Below are 22,664 nucleotides of genomic sequence, written 5' to 3' on the forward strand. Positions count from 1 at the left end.
TAATTAGCTAATGTCTTCACACATAACAGAGTGCTGCTTAGTCTTCTGACCTAGAGAGTTCCCTGGAGGTGGCCTGGAGGTACCTGCAAGTTGGGAGTAGGAGCAAGATTTGAGTGGGAGGGGCCAGGAGCCAGAAAATGGAAGAGCAGTTTGCAGAGACAGTCTCAAAGACAGGAAAGGCAAATGTGTATTCAAATGAGATGGTTAAATTCCAAACTTTATTTGAATGTGTGACATTCACTGTGCAAGGTGTTTTCTGTATGTTATTCAGTTCCATTCAAATAACGAATTAATATCCAGTGCTATTCACCACGTCCCCTGCACTGCTCCTGCACGAGGTGCTGGGGCCAGTGAGCGGCCAGCCTCTTCCATCCCCACTGCAGGGTCTGCTGTAGTGGTGAGGAGTTAGGACCATAGCCAGGCTACCTTGGTTCTCATCTGGGTTTTGCTGCTTATTAGCTGTGTGACCCTCAGGCATGTTCTTAGCCTGTCTGCGCCTCATCTGTAAAATGGGGATGATAATAGTAGTATTTACTGCAGCGGTTGTTGAGAGGATGAAATTAATTGTATGAAAATCTTAGAAGGGGGCCTGACACACAGGGAGCACTCAGTGCGTATTAGCCAGTGTGATCATGACAGTACAATGGTAATGAGTAAGAGGAGATCTGAGCGAAGAGGGCAGGGACTGAGCTGTCCCTGTGGTGTCTAAGGGCAGCTGACATGTGAATTCATCTTGAGGCAAAAGTGGGTGGTTGCCAGGTTGGTCAAGCCCCGGGAACAGTCTGTGCAGAGCTGGGGAGGTGAGAATTATGAAATGGTTTGAATGTGCTGGAAACCACTAGGATCTCGGTAATGCTTACAGATAGAGAGAGGTTAATGGGGTGGGGGAGGGAGCTGATGCTGGAGGTGGATACGGGGGTTCGGAGCTCCAGGTCCTCATCTGTAAAGTGGGGATAATGACACCCATGGGCAGCAAGACACTCACTGGAAAGGACCTGATCAACAGGTGTTTCACCGGTCCCTGTGGATCCAAGACCAGAAAGAAGGCAGTCAGATGCTAGAAGAGAATGGGGGTTACAGGCTTGTAGGAAAGGTGGTGGGCAGAGACGCAGGGAGAGGGCCTGCTCTTGGAGAGCCCAGATCCTTGGAAAGTTGCTCTGAGGGTGGTCCTTCCTCCCTGTGTCCTGAAACCTCTGCCTCCCAGGGTCAGACTTATGATGTCGCTGTGCTCCGTATGGTTGTTTCCCTCCTTAGCCCCTCAAACTGCAAATTTCTGAAGGGCAGAGGTTCCAACTTACATATCTGATATCCCCAGTGCTTACTCTGCTTCTGCAGGACTGCAGAGGGCTGTGGAAGGGGACAGAAGGGAAAAGCACATCTAGATGTGGCCCCCTGCCCATCTTCCTCTCCTTTCTCCTTGTGCTCTCCCTGCACACTAGAATTATAATGCTCGTGCTAGTGGGAAACATATATACAATTCCCCATGTGAGAGCACAAGTGTATCGAGCTAGGAATTATTTCATCATTCAAGTTTTCGTAAATATTTCCTCTGTACCTACTCTGTTCTTGGGATACACTGGTGTGGTAGGGCTGCCAGATAAACTATAGGAAGCCCAGTTAAATTTGAAATTTTTTCGTACAGGTATGTCCCCCATTTTGTATTATTTATTGTATTTTTATTGCTAAGTCTGGCAATGCTAAATGGAGAACAAAGTAAACAAAGGTTATTCCAGTGGGTATGTGTACATTAAAGAGAAGAATAAACAGAAAAATGTCACTGTAGTGACCAGCGCAATGCGGATCATCACATTGGGGCATCCTTATCTCAAGTGTCTCTTGCTGAGGTCCCCTCTTGGCTTTAGCATTGAATTATTCAGGAAGGGAAGTTTCAGAAGAGGATTAAGGAAAAGGACTTGATTTATTTTCCTTTTTTTTAATATGGTAAAATACACATGACATAAAATTCACCATTTTATCCATTTTATGGTGTAGAATTCAGTGGCATTCAGTGCACTACAATGCTGTGCAATGATCACCACTATCTAGCCCTAGAATATTCTCATCACCTCAAACGGAAACCCCACAGCTATTAGCACTCACCCCCCCCCCCCCCAGTCTTTGAAAAACTACTAATCTGCATTTTGTCTCTATGAATTTGCCTGTTCTGGATATTTCTTATGAATGGAATTATGTAATATGGCCTTTTGTATCTGACTTCTTTCACTTAGCATAATGTTTTAAGATTCATCCACGTTGCCATGTATGTCAGTACTTCATTCTTTTTTACGGCTGAATAATATTCCATTGTATAGATATACCACATTTGCTTATCCATTTAAAAATTGATGGACATTTAGTTCATTTCTACCTTTTGATTATTGTGAATAATGCTGCTATGAGCATTCATGTACAAATTTTTGTTTGAAGAACCATTTTCAGTGTTGGATGGTATAGACCCAGGCATGGAATTGCTGAGTCTTATGATAATTCTATGTTATCTCGTGGAGGAACTGCCAAACTGTTTCCCCAGTGACCATATCATTTTATATGTCCACCACCAATGTATGAGGGTTCCAATTTCTCCAAATCCTTGCCAACACTTATTTTCAGTTGTTTATTTATTTGTTATAGCCATGCTAGTGAATGGTATCTTATTGTGGTTTTGACTACATCAAATAACTAATGATGTGGAGCCTCTTTTCATGTGCTTATTGACCATTTGTACATCTTCTTTGGAGGAACTCGATTTTATTTAAGGGGTGGAGGGAAGTCAATGGGGTTTATAGCAAGGAAATTTTGTGAGTTGATTTTCATATCACTAGGCCCTCTGGCTTCTGGGTGGAGAATGGAAGAAGCAGGAACACCACTTGGGGAGGTATTTTAGGAATTGTGGGAAAGATAACAGGGGCTTGAATGACTGTGGATCATGACTCCATCACTTCCTCTCTGACACTGGATGAGTCATACCACCCCTGAGCCTCAGATGCCTCCTCTGTGGAATGGAGTAATAGCACCAAGCACAGGAGTATGCTCATGATTAAGTGGATCATGCTTTTGGAGAGCTCACTGTGGATCTGGCACATAGCAGGAGCTCCAGGAAATAGGAGCAACCGTCCTGGCAGCAGCTTGAGGGTGTGACCTGGTCAATGTCTAATGGGAGACTTTGAGGAGCTTGTCTCTTTGCAGCTTCATCCATTTCATCTCTGCCCACCCCCTGCTGGACTAGGGGGAGAGTGAGAAAAAGGAGAAGAGAAAGCAAGGCAGGATGGAGAGTAGACACATCTAAGACTGCACCTTCTCTCTCTCTCTCCACAGCTCTATTCCTGGACAGACTCCCTTGTCCTTGACCCACAGAACACGAAGAGGCCTGAACCTCCTGGGTCTGCACAGTGCAGGGAGTAGGGGGCTGTGGGAGGTTGGAGGGAGGAACAGAAGTGTAGATCCTGAGAGGCCTGGGCCCCAGCTCAGGTGTGACTCTCTAGAAAGTTTGGCTCTGCTCTCACCTCTTTCCTCCCCACTCAGCCAGCTCCATAACGCTGGGCTTGTCTGTGCAACTGTAACATTTCCATGAACTGTTTGCCATTTGTCCTTAATTCCTGAATGTCAAATAACACTTTGCATATGGTTAAATATGTCGGGATAAGTAGGTGATAAGTTTACCTTCGTGATTCCATTTCACACATGCTCAGCCTTTAGAGAGTGTGGGTCCTGTGGGGCAATCTTTACCCCCTCTACCTCTTACACAGATGGAGAAATGGGTGAGCCATTCCATGGTCCTGTGCCAGGCTTCCTGCACAGTCCCCCTTATTGTACTCATTGTGGTGAACAATAATTATCTATCTCGTTTCCCTTCCTTGAACTCCTGTCTTATTCATTCATGTCTCCCTGTTATCTAGTGCAGTTGCTGACACATACTTGGCCTTTAGTTAATATTAATATTTGCTGAGTGATTGAATGAACCAGCGGTCTCATCATGACCAGGGAGGGCTTCTGGGCCGGCTTTGATGAGACATCTATAAAGGGAAGATTGTTTTTAAAAATTAAGAAGTGTAAGTTCATGATTAATTCATGCCAAAAAAAATAGGTTGTTCATTGTCATTTTGTAAAGATTAATATCCAAGCCAGTGTGAAAGTTCCTACTTCAAGTTCATCCTGTATCACCCTGAAGGCAACTCCCCAAGTCCTTAACACTGCCAGGGCTTGCATTGTCTTTTTCCTCTGGGGCCTTTCCTTCCATCCTTGCCCCTGCCCCCAAAGTCCCCAGCACAGCCCTACCTCTGATTTTTGCACAATGCTCATCATCCCCTTGTCCTCATTGGCCAAGAACCCGTAGTACAGTCCATGCTGCTGTGGAGCCATCATGACATTATTAGCTGTGTGGCCGTAGGTAGCTGCAGCTGCCTCCCTTAGCATCAATTTCTTCCCACAAAAAAATAGGCATTTTTATAATGATCTGCTAGGCTGAGCTTTGAAGGTTCAATGAAATGATGAAGTATCCAGTGTCACAGTTGTGCTAGATTCTTGTTCCCCTCCCCTGTGCCTCCCTTGTCCCCTTTGCTTTTAATGCACCCTTTCTCAACCCTCAACTCCTAAATCCTAGACTTCTTCAGGACTCAGCTCAACTTTTACCTTGAGTTCATTCAACAGATATGTATGGAGTGCCATCTCTGGCTCAAGCCCTTTGCCGCCCATGGGGGACAAGGCAGCCCAGGGATGGATGAGTGCCTGCCCTCCTGGAGGTAATGTTCTGAGAGGAGAGATAGAAATGAAGTAAGTAAAGAATTCATAGGGTGGTTGTTGCTTCAAATATAATAAGAGAGGGTGATATGGTGGAAAGGAACCGAGAGGAGGTGAAAGCCTCATTGCAGAAATAACATTTGAGCTGAGATTGGGAGGAAAGGTGAGAGCCAGCTCCGGGACAGTCTTCAGAGAGAGCCTTTGAGACAAGTGGAAGATCCAGGTCGAAGCCTCATGCAGACATGAGATCAGTGTGTTTGAGGAACAGTGAGGAGCTTGTATGCAAGGGCATCTTAAGGAAAGTGGATTATCCAAGGTAGAGGCAGGAGGCAGGATTCGGGGACACATGGGCCGGGATGAGGGTGCGGGGTTTTAACTAAGGAGATAGGAGGCCACTGGGAGGTGACGTGATTGGACCTACTTCTTAGAAAGACCCTCATCCTTTATGCTGCTGAACGGAGAAGGGATACTGGAGAAGGGGACAAGAGGAGGAGTGGGGACACCAATGCGGAGGCTTGTGTCGTTCAAGTGAGAGTTGAGGGAGGCGGTGGTGGAGGAGGTGACCAGAGGCCACCCTCTGTATAGAATATATATATCTTGGAGGTGAAAATGACAGGGCTTTCTGAAATAAATGCCGAGCAATCCAGTGTCATGGCGCTCCAACAGATTTGCCTCTGTGCCTTCCTTTCCCCCTTGGCTCTAACACACACATTCTCACATGTTTATAAGTAAATTATATGGATAATTGGGAAAATAGAAACAGAGACAGAATACTCAGCGTCTCAGCAACCTAAACATCAGCTAACATTAATGCTCCCTATGTGCCAGAGTGCACTTATGTCTCATGAACCTCTGTTCTTCTGAGTCATGTGTTTTACAGGTGAAGAAAATTGGGGCCCAATAATATTAAGTCAGCAGCCTTGAGTTTACAGAGAAAATAGAAATACATATTGGAGTTGGGATCTGAACCAGAGCATGTCTGGCTTTTAAGGCCCTGAGTGGAAGGTCCAGTCCAAGTAACAGAATGGACTCCGGGCACCTCTGGTTTTCAGGGATCCTGGATCTGAGCCTAAGGAATCATTTATACTGGAGCTGAAGGAGATTGTCAGCCTTATTGACATCTAGGTCAGTAGACGATAGTGCAGAAAGGGGCATTTTTGTGGTTGGGAGCAATGGAGATACTCTTTGTGATCATTCAAATGAATGAAGTTTGCCAGTCCCGTGGTTCCATCTGGCCCCTTTGACAGTGGGCACAGCCAGGTCAGGCTGATGGCTACATCCACTTATGTTCACATCTTCTCCATCCATCAGATATCATGGATAACTTTTTACTAGATTGTGCCTGCAGGGCAGGTGTTCAGGGAAATGTTAAATGAAACCCCTCCATTCATTTTAAGGGAAAATATTTCTAATCTTGAATGCAAGGGTTATTGTTTCCCTCAATTACTGTTCAGTGAGTGCTTGTCACCATAAAAATAACAGTAATAATAATAGCAGCTACTTCGAGTGTTTTTGGGGTGCCAGGGACTGTACTGTGGACTCTTCATGGAAATTCTTCAATTTCTCACACTCACCTTGCTAGGAAGGTATCATGAGCCCCTATTCATAGGTGAGAAAATTGAGCATCAGAGAAGCAAAGGCACCTGCGCAAAATCAGAGCTAATAAAGGACAGGGTCCGTGGCCACTGTGTTTGGTGCCAATCTTTGCTACTTCCTCTGTGCCAAGCTACTTCTCTATGCTGTGCGTGGTCTCAGTCTTCTCTTCTGTAAAAGGGGAGAGTCAGGCTTACTCACCCCCAAGGCCCCTCCAGCTCTGTGGGTGGATAGCTGAAGCGTCAAGAGAGGCCTTACTCAGGGGGGGTCTGTACCCGTGAAGGTCCCCATGGCCCTGGAAGCGGGGAACCCTGCAGCATCTGCTTCATGCTAAACAGAGCACAGGGAAAACTGATCCTCCCATTCCTCTTGGCTCCCATGAGGCTCCAGAAAACTATTTCACATCGTTTTTAAGGCCTTCTCTATCTTGTCCCTACTTGGCTTTCTGTTTTGGCTGGGAGGGGGACTGGGGAGGGTGGCCCACGCGTGTGTGAGAAGGTTGAGAGTAGGGGCTTGCAGATCATGTGGGTGGTCAGGGTGGGACGCAGTTGCAGGCTGAGTCATTGCCGCACTCGGAAGCTAATGACAGATGCAAGCAAAATGGGCTCCCAAGTGCTGTGGCCAGGGCGCAGACAGACAGCACGTCTGAAATGCCAGCCTGACTCATTCGGTGGGGGCCTCGCGGCTTGCTTTCACCTCCTCTCCTGTTTACACTGTGGCCTCTGGAAGGATAAATAGAGTGCTCCTCTGCAGTGGAGCCACCATCACTTACTGCATCCCTTTCCTGATGATGCTGGCTCCTCTGTGGGATCCCTGCAGGCATGATGGATTATACCTCCTTCCTTTGCTGTCGGTAGACACACACAGAGGACAAAAGGAGTGCAGGCTTGTGTTAAAAATAAGAGCTGTGTAGTTATTTCAGTCTCCAAGGCCTAAGTTGGGGCTGGTGCCAACTGCTCAGGGAAGCTTTATATTTGATGGGAAAAAAGTATAATCGACTCATTCATTCATTCATTCATATGTCCATTTCTCTTGCATTTGTTTGTTCTTTCATTCCTTCTCCCGTTCATCCTGAAAATATTATTGCATACTATTCTTTAAGATGTTTTTTGCTAAACTTGGTGCCTCTCATTTCCTGGAAGGAGCTCCTAGTCTAACCTGAAAGATAGACATGCTTCCAGAACATGGTGGGGTCAGGGCTGTTTTGGCATGCACACAGCGAGGCGGAGGCTTGTGTTGGGGCAGGGGCATGGCATGGCCTTTCAGGAAGAGCTTCCTGGAGAAGGTGCATTGGGCATTTAAGCATGCGGAGCTCATCAGATAGGAAGGTGAAAGGTGGGCCATCCGGGAGGAGATAATACCTTGAGAAAAGTTAGAACATGTTCAAAGGAGGTGGTGCACTTTGAGGAGGCTCAGTGGAAAGGTTCTGGGGACAGGGAGTGACATAAAGAGAGAAGATGGCCTGGCAGGGCAGGAGGGCTCTAGTCTGAAGCACTTGGTTTTCACTTTTAGAGTTTGGGCTGTGCTGAGGTTAAGTGTGAGTCAGTACTGCACTGACCTAGAGCTGAGGCAGGTCTGTTTGTGGAAAGTCTTAGAGCATCATACTCTAAGGACGTGGAACCCGGAGGTCCAGTTGTGGCTTTTCTCTTAGATGGCTCTGTGACCCTCAGACAGCCCCAAAACCACCCAGATGTCCTATTTCCTGGGCTCCAATATGAAGGGGTTGAGCTGCGCGATCCCTGAGTTTCCTGCCAGGTCTGAAGTTCTGAGATCCTGATGAAGCTCAGTCACACCCACTTCCTTCCCCATTTCCATGCAGATATCAGGGCTGCCATACACTGTTCTTTTTACCTCTTGGGGTACTTTTGATGATCAGATGAGATCATGGATGTGAAAACTATAACCACCAGGAGTGCAAAGATCACTGGACTAGAAATTGGGAGACAGCGGTCCTGGGGATGCTCGCTCTGTGATGGTGGGCAGGCCACTTCCCTCTCTGGGCTTCATGTTTCTCAGCTGGGGATGAGGGTGGGTGAGGTGATGCAGGGCCCATTGAATTGTGACTCTTGGCCATATGATATATTATTATGTGTATAACGCTGATGATCTCGAAGGGTAAAACAAATAAGCAAAAAACACTCATGCTAAACCCACTGACATCTTCGTGTGACTCAACTTGAATTGGGTGGACTGCTTTTCTGCAAATCGAATGCTCTTCAAACATCTTAATGAATGCAGAATCTTAAAATGAGATGATGTGGTACTCAGAAGCTCGAGACTGACAGGGTGCATAGAGGATGTCTACTCCAGGCTCGCTCCCAAAGTGGGCATTCCCTCTTCAGCTTCCAGGGAGCGCTCCACATCTGCAGGGGATCTTCCTGGCACAGGAAATCGGTGCTTTTCAAGGCAAGCCTTCTGTTATCTCTGACTCTGTTTATTTCTGTCATTACATTGAAACCTTCACCACTCAGTGAATGGAAGATGCTGATACCATCTCCCTGTGTTAGGTTTCTCCAGGAGGAGAGATGCAGCTTGTCTCCCCCAGGACCCAGAGAGTCGGGACCCTAACTGTGAATGCAGCCCCCTTGCCCACAGAGCATTCCCAGGCACTGGGTCCTGACAGCTGGCCCTGGACACACCCAGGTCTTTCTCCAGTGCCTCGGTGCTCTTGTCTGCCCTGCTTAGCCTAGGTTCTCCTGCTGGTTCCCCCTCCCTCCAGGGTGGACTTCTTGGGGTATTTAAGCTTGTCTTTGCCAGGTGTGCTCTCTTCTCCTATATAATTCATTGTAATTATTAGTTTTTCTAATGTTAGCATTATCCACTATTTATTGAGTACTCATTGCCCAAAAAATATACATTAGTGTCAAGCTACAAAAAAAACATCACTGCAAAGTAGATGCTACTATTGTAGGTTTACAGAAGAGGAAATGGGGAGAGCTAACAGTTGTTTAGCGGAACCCAACTAGTCCATAAAATGGTCAGGACGTTACCCACGTTTGGCAGAACCGAGGCTGCTGTTCTTTCCATGATTCTCTGCTGTCTCTCCAAGAGGTCGTCTCACGACATGTATTTGGTGCATGTGTATGGATGTCAGCATCCGTTTGCGTGCATGCATTTCAGCAAATGGAAGGAGAGAGGAATTGCCACCCACTACGGTGGCACGCTTAGCTTGTGGTGAGTGCCACTGGAACTTCCAGCATTTGCGGGAAGGGAAGTCTCCACTCTCAGAGCTGAAAATGGCCATGGCACTTCCTTGTCTTTGGTGCTTGGAGGCGTCTGTCTGAGTTTACCAGTCTGTTATCCTTTTATAAGTTTGTGAGACCTTATCCTCATGCCTGCATTTTAAGATGTGCCTAAGAGGGGCACAGAGCCCAGAGGAAAACAGGAACTCGGCATTGTGTGCATTATGTTCAGACACAAAAAAATAAACAAACTTGTACAGCCTATTTCAATGTCTACGCTGAAGGGAAAAAGTGCTTTCAAACGTTGGGGTGCAGGGGTGGGCCTGCCTAGTGACATAACAGTTATGTTCGTGCACTCTGCTTTGACAGTCTGGGGTTCGCCGGTTCCGATCCTGGGTGTGGACCTATGCACCACTCATCAAGCCATGCTGTGGCAGGTGTCAACATATAAAGTAGAAGAAGATGGGCATGGATGTTAACTCAGAGCTAATCTTCCTCAAACAAATAAACAAACAACCATCTGGGGGCCACATTTGAGGGGCTGCATTTGATGTGATGGATGAAAGAGACGAGACATGCATAATTGTTTTTAGATTGTCTTCCTTATCATAATGGCTTGTACTTATTAAATATTTGTCATATGCCAGGCTCCAAAGCAACTTCCACTTGGGGAAACTGAGGCACAGAGAGATTAAGATCTTGCCTGAGGTTGTTCAGCTACTGAAGGACTGAGCTCTGTATCCTTTGGGCTGGCCAGCCTTGAACCGGCTGCCCTGGTAGGTCGTAGACTTCACCATTGGGCATTTTTGCCTTTTCTGTGTGTTCTTATGTCGTGGCACTTATCCTTGTGGGCCATGATTGTTACCTGACTCTCTCCTTTCTGATCTGCATCTTCGGATGGGTCCATGGACTATGGCTCAGTTTTCTCTGTATCCTTGGTTCTGTGTGCTTGATCCAAGTGTGTTGAAATCCACGAGATGCTCCACCTTTGATCCTAAGCAACTGCCATGAAAGGACAGTCTTGGCCTGTATTCCAGACGTGAACACTGAGGCTCAGAGATGTTATGTGACTCGTCTGAGGTCTCATACAGAGGTGAGACCCAGAGTTAGGACTCTAGTGTGGAATGGATGCTTTCACAGCATGACAGAAGCCTACCTCTTTGGCAGCTCTCCCTCCTGGTGAAGAAATGCTGGTTTTCATCCCTAACGAGGTCTTTTTCCTTGAACAAGTAGCAGATTCTCTCCTTAGGGATCAGGCAGAAGACTGGAGTTATCTACCTCATTAGAATGGCTGCCTGGAGGAAATTGTGTGGGGGCAGGTCATGTGCTGAATGCAGCTCAGGTGGTCCAAGGAGGATATCTGCTGCTTATTTCAGACTCCAGGGAAGGAAGCACATTCTGATAGAGTGTTCTGGCTCGAGTGTGGCTCTCCTATGAACTTGCTGGGCTACACTCTGACCTCCCTTCTCTGTTCTCATATTCTGCTCTGTAGCATGAGGGGTTCTTTCCTGAACCTTCCCCACTTACCATGTTATAATTCCTTGATTTATAATCTTTTGAGCACATTAACTTTGCATGCCCTTTTCATAAAGTACATGCTGATGCGTATTAAGATCAACATGCTTTTTTTCATTTAATCCTTCTAAGGCTACACACTTTGAAGACTGCTGTTTAAAAGAAAAGCTATGTTTTAAAGGAAAACATGTTTGTAAAAGGATTATTTCCAAGCAGTAGCTAACAAGTGTTGGAATCATAGTATTTCTCCAAAATGTTCTTGATGGTTTTAACAAATTTCCTCAGAGGCAACTGAGGATTTCTAAAATATTTCAGAAAATGTAAATAACTAATTAGACATTTTAGAAATATTGCAACGATAAGTACAAGCAATTACTCAATGACAATTGACATGGAAGCCAGGCCTCCAGGGACCCTAGAGCCTCTGCAATAGAGGAGGAAAGCCTAATGGTTTGGGTCTGGGTTCCATGAGGGGCCCTTTGAATTTCTGCCAACAGTGTTAAAGGCAGAAACAAAAATAATAACTGCCACCACTGGTGAGTGGCAGCCAACTTTGCCAGGAAATGACTGTGGTTCTTTCTATACATGATCATGCTCAATCCTCAGCGCCATCTGAATGCACTGACATTTTCCCCCCCATACCTGTGGAGAGATGGGATCCACCAAAGATCACCTGTTGTAAGAACGAAGGGAAGTGGATTCAGGCTCAACTATGATATGGGAAAGGGAGTAAAGCGTTGTGCCTAGAGGTGGGAATAGTCCAGGCAAGAGGATGGTGACCAGGACATCCAGAGTGGTGGCTTTGGAGATGGAGAGAAGGGTTGGATCTGAGGAGATAAAGACAGTGAGAATCGATAGCTACTTATCTTTGGGATTGTCTTAGTCCTTTCCAGCGGCTGTAACAAGTACCACTGGCTGGGGGGCTTATAAACCACAGAAATTTGTTTCTCACAGTTCTGGAGGCTGAAAGTCTGAGATCAGGGTGCCAGCATGGTTGGGTGAAGGCCCTCTTCTGGGCTGCAGACTTCTCCTTGTGTCCTCACAAGAAAGAAGGGGAAGGGAGCTCTCCGCGGTCTCTTTCATAAGGGTGCTAATCCCACTTATGAGGGCTCCACCCTCATGACCTAATCACCTCCCAGAGGCCCACTTTCTAACAACTTCACTTTGAGAGTTATGTTTCAACATATGGATTTGGGGGGAATATATTCAGACCATAGCACAGGGTGAGGGGAAAGAGGACTAACAGCTGATGGCCAGTGACACCCAGACAACTGGGTAGATGATAGCTCTTCTCAAGCTTTGGTGTCATGCTAGATGCCCCCATGCAAGGAATGGCGAGTCATCTACCTCCTGGCCCTGTTATTGAAGCAGAGAGGAGCTGCAGGCCATGATTTGGGAACAGAAAACAAAGATTCTCTCTCACCACCACCATGTTGCCCAGTTTTGAGTGTCTTTAATTACACCATTCTGGATAACAGGGACTTAAAACAGACACACACACAAACAAAAAGAAAAAGCTCTATGAAACCTGATGATGAAAGGAAAAAGAAAAATCAAGCACTCATACCATTAACTAAATGCATCAACATTTATTCTTGGTGACTTAAATGTCGTATGTCACAGGAGGGCTGGGACTAACACCTGTTTTCAACCTTCTGTGTTATCCACTGGGGGTAAAGATTGATTATCTCAGATTTGCAGAGGAGGCAACTGAGGCCTGGGGAATTTTGTAATTTGCAGCAAATTGTAAAATAGATATCTGGCTCCTGGCTGGTTTATCCTCAAACCTGATCTTCATACATCAACACACACACACACAAGGCCACGGAGGCCCAGTTCCAGATGCCGCTCATAATTGCTTCCTTTTACATTGCAGTTTACAAATCCAGAACACTTTCTATAGCTCGATAAGAAAAGGAATTTGATTTAAAGAGAAGCATCCAATATTTCTTCTCAACGATGCTTTCTTGCTCTCCTTGGGTCACACAAGTGGGCAACAGATGCATGTCTCTGATCTCTGGTTCAGGTATCATCTCTTGGACGGTTTTCCCATCACAGTCGGCATAGATGCAGCTGCATCAGCGGGTTCACACTTTAGCTCACGTATTCCAAGATGCCATTCCCAGAGTCTGATCAGGAGGTCTGAGTGTAGGACCCAGGAATCCGGTTTTTCTGTGTTTCCCAGGTGATTCGGTTGGAGGAGGTCCTTGGTCCAAACATTGAGGAAAGTTGGACTAACCACGATGTGATCCCCACCATGCTGTGGGGATGGAGAGATTAGGAGAAGGCCCTGCCCTCATCCTGAACATGCTCCACCTTGACACCTCACACTGCGCTTGTCAGGGCTCACTCTCAGGACCTGGGGTCACTCCTCAGTGCTAGACGAGTCCCGAAAGGGCTCACCTGGCTGGCTTCTTTGTGGGTATGCTGATGACAAGGACCATGCTCCCTCCCGCATAACCCACTCCATTGTTCAAACTCCTAATGGGTCAGGCTGTGTTTTGTGTTGCTTTGGTTTTCCTTGCTGAATTCTGCCTCCCTGCCCTGTTCACACTCTGGCTGCAGCTCTGTTCTCTGATCCTACCTTTTATTCATTAATTCCGCACATATCTGTGAACCACTGTGTCAGCCATGGACTACTCAGAAAGCCATAAGAAGACACAACTCCTGTTTTCTAGGAACTTAAACATCTCCTAGTCATCTCCCCCTCAAGTAAGAATAAGTATCATGCTTATGTTTCCAAAATAATTTCTCCTCATTACTTTAATAAGACCATATTGACAATGAAAATATTTTAATACTTTATAAAAATCATTTTCATTAGTTGCCGTTTCATATTATTCCCTTAGGTAGGTTTTCCCTCGAAGTGCAGATGTAGAAATCTAGGCTCAGAGAGGTGGAATAACTTTCCAGGTAACTTAGTAAGTGGGGGAAACCAGATCTGAGCCGGAGTTCTATGACATCACAACTTAGTCCTCCTCTGCTCTCTGACCTAGAATTCATTCCCTGTCACTCAAAGATAAGCAGGCCCAGCCTGGGGATTCTGGGGTCTTGGAACCCTGTGGCTGAAAGGGAACTTAATTGTCATTTAAACACGAGGCAGGGGCCTGGGATCCCAGAAAAGTGGACTCTATCCTTTGTCTGGAAACCCCAGTGTTGGTAAGCTCATTGCCTCACGAAGAGAATCCATCTCTAGCTGGGCAGCCATGGTGATTAGAAAGCTCCCAAAACAGGACAGGACTATGGGGGGTGTTCAGTAAAGGTTTTTCTGAACACATGAAGACCAAACGGGGCTGTAATACCACTGCATGCTATTCTGCTCCTTCTCATGGTTCTGCCTTCTGTCATAAAACTAAAATTAACGAGCATTCATCTGGGGTTCATTATATGCCAGACTCCGTTGTAACTTTCTTACGTGTACTAACATTTTTCATTCTCCATGAAGAAGGTATTATTATTACCATCATTCCCATCTTACAGAGGAGGAAGATGAGGCCCAGGGAGGTCACTGACAAGTCTTAGGTCACCCAGTGTGAGTGGGAGCCGGCCGTCTGGTTCTCGAACCTGTGTGGGTGGTGCTCCAGAGACCCAGGTGGTTCTCTCTCCCATCCACAAGGAAAGCCTCTCTGAAGCTCGTGTTACGTCTTCCCTGGCATATGCTTCAGGGCCCCTTCACTCTCCCCTCATCTTTCTTTCTAGGTGTGTTTACCTGAAACATGGCTGCCCAGGTGCAGGCTGTGCCCACACAGGTACAGGCGGCAGTGCTGCTGCCTGAGGAGCAGGCAGGGAGCTGGGGGCCCAGGAGCCCTACCCAGCGTGGAGGGAAATGCCAGGGTGGGCGTGCTCACACCAGGCCGACTGAGGCTGTGAAGACTTGATGGGGGGCTTGTGCCCTCCTTCTGAACAGAGGGAAGTTCGCGTGGATGACCCTGGACCCAGCCAAGGCCTCGTCCCTCAGAACTCAGCCTTCCCAGGGAGGCCTGCCCCGAGCCTCAAGTACCCAAGGCCTCCCTCTCCTCATCACTCGCATTGTGCTTGACGCTCAATCGCCCTTTCCCAGTCTTTGAGCATCCTGAGGGAAAGGCGAGCTTTTGAGCTCCGTAGGCACAGCACCTGCACACGCAGCAGGCCTTCAGGAAAGGCGTGATTAATGCTGAGCATCTGAGGATTACACCTAATGTAGTAAAATGATTGAAATCACTAAAATTACGGGTGGCACTGGTTGTAGTCAGAAGTTAGTGCAGAGTTGTCTGTGTATGTGTTATGTGTGTATAATCGGTGTCTGAGTGTGACATGTATGTGTTAAGTGTGTGTAACGTGTGTATTGTGTGTGTGCTCTAACATCATATGCAGCACTTCATATACTTTACCTCTATTGATGCTGCAACAATCTTATGGGGAAGGTACTTTTATTGTTCCCAACTGAATGACAAGGACAGTGAGGAACAGAGAGATCAAGCAAAGCTGTGGGCCCAAGGTCATGCAGCTCACAGCGAACTGAGTAAGCTCAGGCCTGGTTAAGTCCAAAATTCTAGTCTCCACACTAGTGGTTCTCAAAGGAGTGTGTGCGTCAAATTCCCTGGAGGACTTGTGAAAACACGGATCACTGAGCCTCACCCCTGCAGTTTCTGACGGAGTCGGTCTGGAGTAGGACCCAAGAGTTTGCTTTCATAACAAAGTGGTGCTGGTGCTGCTGGCCTGGGAGCCACACTTGTAAACCACCACTCTAAATATACTCTTTCTAATCATCAGACAGAAGGAGCCAGGGAGAGGGCTGGGGTCAAAGCGAATGGTTTTGGATTTCTGCAAATTCCTGCAATTCCTACAAATTGGACCAAGTACATTTACCAGCAAAATCAATAAGGAGTTTTAAGACTGATATTTTAAATGTGAGCTCTTCTCCCTCATTGAATAACTGGGTGTCTGGTTATAATGAATCACATGATAAAAAGGTAAAGAAGCTGTGTTTGCATCAACAAGTTCCAGGACTCTATCCTATGAGTCCTAAACAATAGGATAGCAGGGTGCATCTTCCCAGGAGGAAACAGTATTCTGCATGGTATTCTCCATACCTTAAATATTTTTTCTTCTAAATATTCTAAATATTAATTCTTCAGAAAAACATTCTTCCAGCATTCTTCCAGTAATGGCCGAAGCTGGAAAACCAGTGTTTGGCCTCCTGGGTCAGTGTTCTTACTCTGTATGGCATCCATGGACCTCTGTGTGAATCGAGGTCAATACTACCCACCTAAGAGAGATTTTGAGGAGTGCATGATATGATGCGTGGAAACCCCCTAGCAGTGTTTGGCATGTAGTGCACTCAAATGTTAATATGTGGTGTTCTTGGTCTCCCTTGGTCCCTCTTTCTATCAACTCCACCCGGGATTAGAGATTGGAGAGGATCCAGGGATTACTGAAACTGATAACCAGAAGAAAGGAGTCAGATGGCTTTGCCAGCTCTGCAGTGTTTTGAGGATTGAGACTGAGTGGGGCGATGAGAAAGTGGGGAAGATGCAGCTGTTCTGTTTAATGCGATATCGAAATGAAGCACAGAGTAACTTTATTTGCTGGTCCCTCTGTCTGATTTTTATAGGAAATGCCTTGAAATTGAAATCCAGTGGCATGTTCCAACCTTGACTGGCTCCGATGTGTTGGGCAGGGCCAGGGCACGCCTCAATGGCTTTCCCATTAGGGAAATGGGTTTTCAGCACATTTTGTGAGTCAGGACTTCCCAGGCTTCTCAGCTTGAAGTTCTGTCTTGCAGAATGTATAGAGGTTGGGTCTTAGGATCTGCTGCATTTTAATTTGCTATGCAGAAGTCTGGATTTTCAGAAAGGTTTTCCTGGATGGCAGCCTTGCCATGAGCTGAGACACAGTTAATCCTTTGTGCTCTTATTCGTGGGAGCTGGCCCAGCATGACCCCATCAGCTGCAATGAGGTTGGGCTCTGAACCACAGAGATGGTGGTCTGGTCCCCAAGGCGTCATAGGGGCAGAAACAAGAGGGGTTTTGAAAGGAGCCCTAAGTGCCAATCACCACTTGTTAGCTAGGAGACACTGAATCTCCTCTTATTTTCCCTCTTCCTTCTCTCTCATTCTCCCTCCCACCCCAAGATTATGCCAGCTACCACCTATTGAGAACCTTCCAGTTCCCCCAGAATCACTCAATTGCAAGTAATTAGCTTCTATCTTGTCGAGAATCCCCCTAGGTAGCTTGTCTCATCCCCATTACACATGGCGGTAAACTGAAGCTTGGAAAAAGTGAGGAGAGTTACCAACGTCCACACCACTAGAATGTTCTAGAGTCAGAAAGTGGCTCCAGGTTAGAGCCTTTCTGATTCTTTTCCTAATCTGCAATTTGGGGCAAAAACTTTTATCTCAAAATTCTTCTTGGACAAAATCAAACAACTTACATAAAATACATTATGCAGCACCTACAATTCAGTAGGTGCTCAATAAAAGTCAGTTTCTTTCCCTTCCTCCAAATTCCTGGTATCTAGATGATTCTATATCCTTGGAAGATCCAGCCTGTCTTGAGTGTCTCTCTTGGTTTGTTTCTCACCCTGTTTGGACGATTTTAGTTTTGTTCCCTCCCATCTTTCCCACCCGGCCCTCTTATTATTGGCCCTAGGTGCTCCTGGGTTGGAGAATTAGCAACCTATCAATTTGGGTTCAGCGTCTGCTTGGCAACAGCACCCACTCCCTCTGCTTCCCATGCTCAATAGAAAACACACTTGTCCTTGCCAGTCCAGGCACCTTAGCTCTTTAGAGACTGTGTTTATACTGAAAAATGATAGAACCATTTTCACTTATTATTATTAATAGAATCTACTACTTATTGAGTATTCACTACACATGAGGAACTGTGCAAAGTGCTCTATGTGGCAGATGTAGTTAATCTTCCCATCATCTATCAGAGTTATATGCTATTATCAGTCCTCATGTTACAGATGAGGAAACTGAGGATGGGAGAAGTTAAGGGACCTGCTCAAGGTCCACAGGCAAAAGTGGAAGAGCAGGGATTCTTGCTCCCTTGGCTGTGAAGTGTGTGCTCACAGCTGGGATGCTATGGCCTCCATGGTACTGGCAGGTTAGGAGGAGCAGTAGACGAACCGAGCTTTAGATTTAGGATATCTGGGTCCAAGTCCCAGTCTTTTCAGTATGAGCTGTGTGACATTAAGCAAGTCACTTCACCTCTCTGTGTCTTTTCCTATAAAAGGAGCCCCTGAGGGATATCGGTGGACACGTCATCGTCCTTTTGCTCAGATACCCTTGTCCCTCTAAGTTAGCACTGTTTGGCTTCCTGTTGTAGAAAACCAGGCTCTCTGTGTCTGGCTGATGTGATTTCAAGCTGTTCATTTCTCTCTTGTTTTTCAGGTAATGAACCAAAAAGATCATGTCTGAAGTACAAGGAACTGTTGAGTTTTCTGTAGAGCTACATAAATTTTATAATGTGGATCTCTTTCAGAGAGGGTGAGTATGCTTCGCGATTTGTATTTCTTTTTATATATCTATATATGTTTGTTTGTTTTGTTTTGTTTTGTTTTTTCCTTGGCAAGGAGTGAAGGTGGTGAGGACAGGTTATAGGAAATTTTGGATTAATGATGAAAGGATTGTCGTTACTTTCCCTGCCAAGTGGAAAATCCAAACCTTTAGTGCATTTGAAAATAAACCAAATATTAACAAAAACTAGAAAATGCTCATTTCTCTCCTCCTCCTGTATTTTTTCTACCATCTCTCTTCTTAGTTGCTCTTTCCATTAAATCTATCAGTCAGTTTTAAAGGAAAGTGAATTTAGTGGAAGTAAAAGTTGTCTGGATAACTCTGATAAAAAGGTGTCTGTATGACCGATATCTGTAGGGGCCATTTCCCCAAACACATATTGTAAAACCTGTGCCCAGATCTCTCAAAACCTGAGAATTACATTGTCTTCTTTAAATATGTAATTAAAGTATATTTACTTCCAGTTTTTAAGGATGTCTCTGAATTTGGCGTTTTACGTGCATGGTCTCAATAAGTTCTCATGACAGACTTACCTCTCAGGGTCACTGTAAATAATAAAGATATGAAATAGTTATATAACGTATTCTAACCACAGAATAGAATTACTCAGAATGGCTGCTACTACTTTCTCCATATTATAGATGAGGAAACTGAAGTTCATAGAAATTGCATTTCTGATATTGCCCGAGTTAATGAATGAGTGTGCAAAGCAATGGTTATCCATTAGTTTGCCTTCACTGATTGCACAACAAACTATCCTAAAACTTAGTGGCCTAAAACAACAACTATCAATTTAGCTTGTGATTCTGAGGGTAGGCAATTTGAGCTGGGCTCAGCGGGCAGGTCTACTGAACTGGACCACGCTTGGCTGAGCTCACCCGGGCTTGCTGGAGGTCTGGAGCCCTGGGCGGGGAGGCTGTGATTCTCTTCTCCGCGGCCTCTCATCCTCCAGTGGGCTCGCCTGGGCTTGTTTACATGGTCGCTAGGCCCCAAGAGCGAGAGTGGAAACACACAAAACTTCTTGTTGCCAAGCCTCAGAATTTGCATAAAGTTGTTTTCACCACCTTTTACTGGCCAAAGCAAGTTGCAAAGATAGTCTAGAATCAGGGTGGAGAAATTGATACCATCTCTTGATGGAAGAGGAATAATCTGTGCACATATTTGCAATCTGTCACTCAAGGTTAGTCTCTAATTTCACAAAGATTGTTCTGGAATTAATGCTTCAAATGTATTTGTGGCCCCTTCTCAGGTAAGGTGAAGTTCAGTGGGGCTGAGTCATTTGTTAGGTGACCCGAATTAGGTAGTGAGGGAAATGGGAAATGATTCTGGGACCAGCTCTGTGTTTCTGGGAAAGGGCACAGTAGGGGTTCTGGAGCTGGATTTTGATGAAGTACAGCTCTGTGCATCCTTTGGAAGCTTCCTCTCTCTTGGTCCACCCCACCTCACTTGACCAGAAGTTGTGTGCTATAGTGAGAAACATCTTGGGCTTGGGGTCAGGCCTTCTGAGACCTGGCGTGGCTACTGCTTCTTGGAGTTTCTTTGGCATGTTACTCCACTCTGCTTTGCAGGTTCCACATTTACGAGAGAAGGAAGCATTTTTGATAGTTTCATGTGTGTGTCATAGTTTATTTATTATCTCTGGATCCTTGTCACCCACTATAGAGGTAAGCGGTGTTATCTTTATTTTGCCAGGCAGGTAGCTTGGGATCAGCGTGGTAAAGCAGTACACAGCTTTAACGTGACGGAGTGGGGACCTGGGGCTAAGGCTTTCTTGCTCAAAATCTTGCATTGTTTTCTGTTATGTTAGGCTGGTCTCTGAAGTGTGCTGCATTCTCCCCAGGAGTGCACAAAATATCTATCAGGATGTGGGAAGAAAATATCAGAACTTCTGTTTATATTTGTTTTAACCAAAAATAAGAAAGAAATCAAGCTTCATGAATAATTAGAATCCAGACTGACCCTGTAAACCTTGCTGTATCCATATGGTACAGTCATGAGTTCCCTTTAGCAACTCAGGTGTCAAAAGAAAAGAGGGTGTCCCACAGCGCGAATAAATGGACGACATCACCCTCGCATTGCAAAATATCGTAGTTTGTGACTGCCTGGTTATATACATCTATAAATTATTTTCTAGTTTTAACTAGAGTAGCCCTCATAAAACAGCAAGTGGCTTAAAAATAAACATCGTAAGGAAATCATGAACTAAAAATGATATTAATAATGAAGGTATAGCAAGCACCAGGAAATGACAGAACCAGACATACACTCTCCTTCTCAGGCCTGTTGATACTCACGCTGAGATGGAGTGACAAGGTCATCAGATCCAACAATCGGTGGACTGAGAAATGGGAATTTATTTTAAAACTATTTGATAGATGGATTTGTAACCACAATTATTCATAATATACCTCCTCCTTACTGTGTTTTGGGCTCCAGATATTGACTGATGCTTGCATGAAATTATCATAATTAGCAAGGCATTTTAAATGACGCACCCAAAATTCGAAGAGACCCCTGTGCCCTGGGTGAAGGAGGCTGAAGGATGAGTGTGGAAATCATGGCTTATTCCTCAAGGCTTTGACACTCTTATCTTCTCGCTAGATCCGTATGGTTTGGGGGAGGCATTTTGTCAGTCACATGGCCCACTGAAGTCTAATATTGAATTAGGCTAAATTAAAACCAGAACATTGACTCACTGTAATGTATATATTTTTAGTAAGAACAGAAAGGTTAAGTGTTCTATTAATACACAAAAATAATTATTTTTAAAAAGGAGATTGTTATATTCCTTGCTTCATCTTTGAAAAGACCTCTTTTTATATTTATAATGCATATTTTGTATGAATAGAATTCTACATGCACATGATTTATAAATAAATATGCATATATCTGGGTGGCATGCTCAAAAATGTTTTTACTGGAAGGTATGGAAATTATTGACTGTTGGAGACCACGGGTCCAGCAGAACTAAGAGGAATCTCGCAGCTTCCTTCTAGCTCTTAATGCTAACATTTCATGGTGTCAAGAAGTGTGTGTTTAGGCACATACTTTGACATGGATGAGAGCATAATCTTGTGATTAATCTGCTTGAGGGTGGGCTTCATTGTAGCTGCCTGTGTGAACAGCCTAGGGCATTGTTTGGATGAAGGCAGTCAGACCTCTCAGGGGATGGAGTCAGTTCGAGGATCTCTATGGTCCCATCAGCAATAAGATCTTGAAGGTAATAGTCCCCAGCCCCCTGTATCCTGCTTGCGAGAGCTGTGGACAGGCTGGGCACAATGCCAGCCAGGATTCTGCATATGCCAGGGTAGTTTCTGATAGGCCTGATCCCTGATGCTCAAGGGGATTTTTTCACTCTGAATCCCACAGGAGCCATGCTTATAATGAAATGTAATTACTTTACCCAGCAAGCACTCCCTGGGGAGGTGATGGCTGAAATCTGAGCCTAGTGGGCAAGGTGGAGCCTGAATGAAAGACTGGATGATTTCCTATGATGGTAAAGGAAGGTAGGATTTGGAGAAGCTGGCCCATTTTGGGGTGTGAGGATGTGTGGTTAAATATGTGCTCCACAGGGTCCTTGGAATGGTAGAAATTAGAGTTGGGGGGTTGCAAAAGAAGGATACGCCTCCTTGTGATTTGTTGTGAGCTAAGATGCTGTATTGGAACCACATGGATACAGAACTCAAGATAGTACATGAGAAGTTGCCTTGATTAGGGAGTTACTTGCTTCTACCACATTTATTTTGTGGATGGTTGTTCTAGTCCCAGAGTGCTTTCTGCCTTTTCATGATATTTGCTTTAAGTAAAACGTCAGCTTGCATTTGTCCAAAGTCTATATTGACTGAGGTGAATTCTCAAAGGAAAATCATCTCTTCAAATCAGTCAACAAGCATCATGAATTGTCCGGTATGTGTGTCGTTATTGTCGTGTGTCCCCGCCCCCAACCCTTGCTCAGCAGCGACTCACCCTGACAACAAGGCAGGGGCAGGGAGCACTGGGGAGCCTGGCCTGGGGGTCAGACTTGAATTTGAAGCCAGGCTCTGCCACTTCTAATGTGGGAGTGTCCCTTTAAAACACTCTGAGCCATTGTTTTATCACCCGTGAAATGATGACAAAGTCTATCTCATGGAGTAATC

At 45.4% G+C, this 22,664-nt stretch overlaps 1 protein-coding gene across 1 annotated transcript in view; it reads left to right on the forward strand.

Annotated features, from left to right (window-relative positions):
- Nucleotides 1-18,421: 18,421 nt before the first annotated feature.
- Nucleotides 18,422-22,664, forward strand: part of FAM135B (family with sequence similarity 135 member B) — a 182,265-nt gene continuing 178,022 nt past the window's right edge. The window contains exon 1 of the mRNA XM_046642563.1: nucleotides 18,422-18,498. Within this exon, the coding sequence (XP_046498519.1) occupies nucleotides 18,422-18,498 (77 nt within the window). The remainder of the gene's footprint in view (nucleotides 18,499-22,664) is intronic.

Source organism: Equus quagga, chromosome 16 (genome assembly GCF_021613505.1).
Source record: "Equus quagga isolate Etosha38 chromosome 16, UCLA_HA_Equagga_1.0, whole genome shotgun sequence".
Taxonomy (NCBI): domain Eukaryota; kingdom Metazoa; phylum Chordata; class Mammalia; order Perissodactyla; family Equidae; genus Equus; species Equus quagga.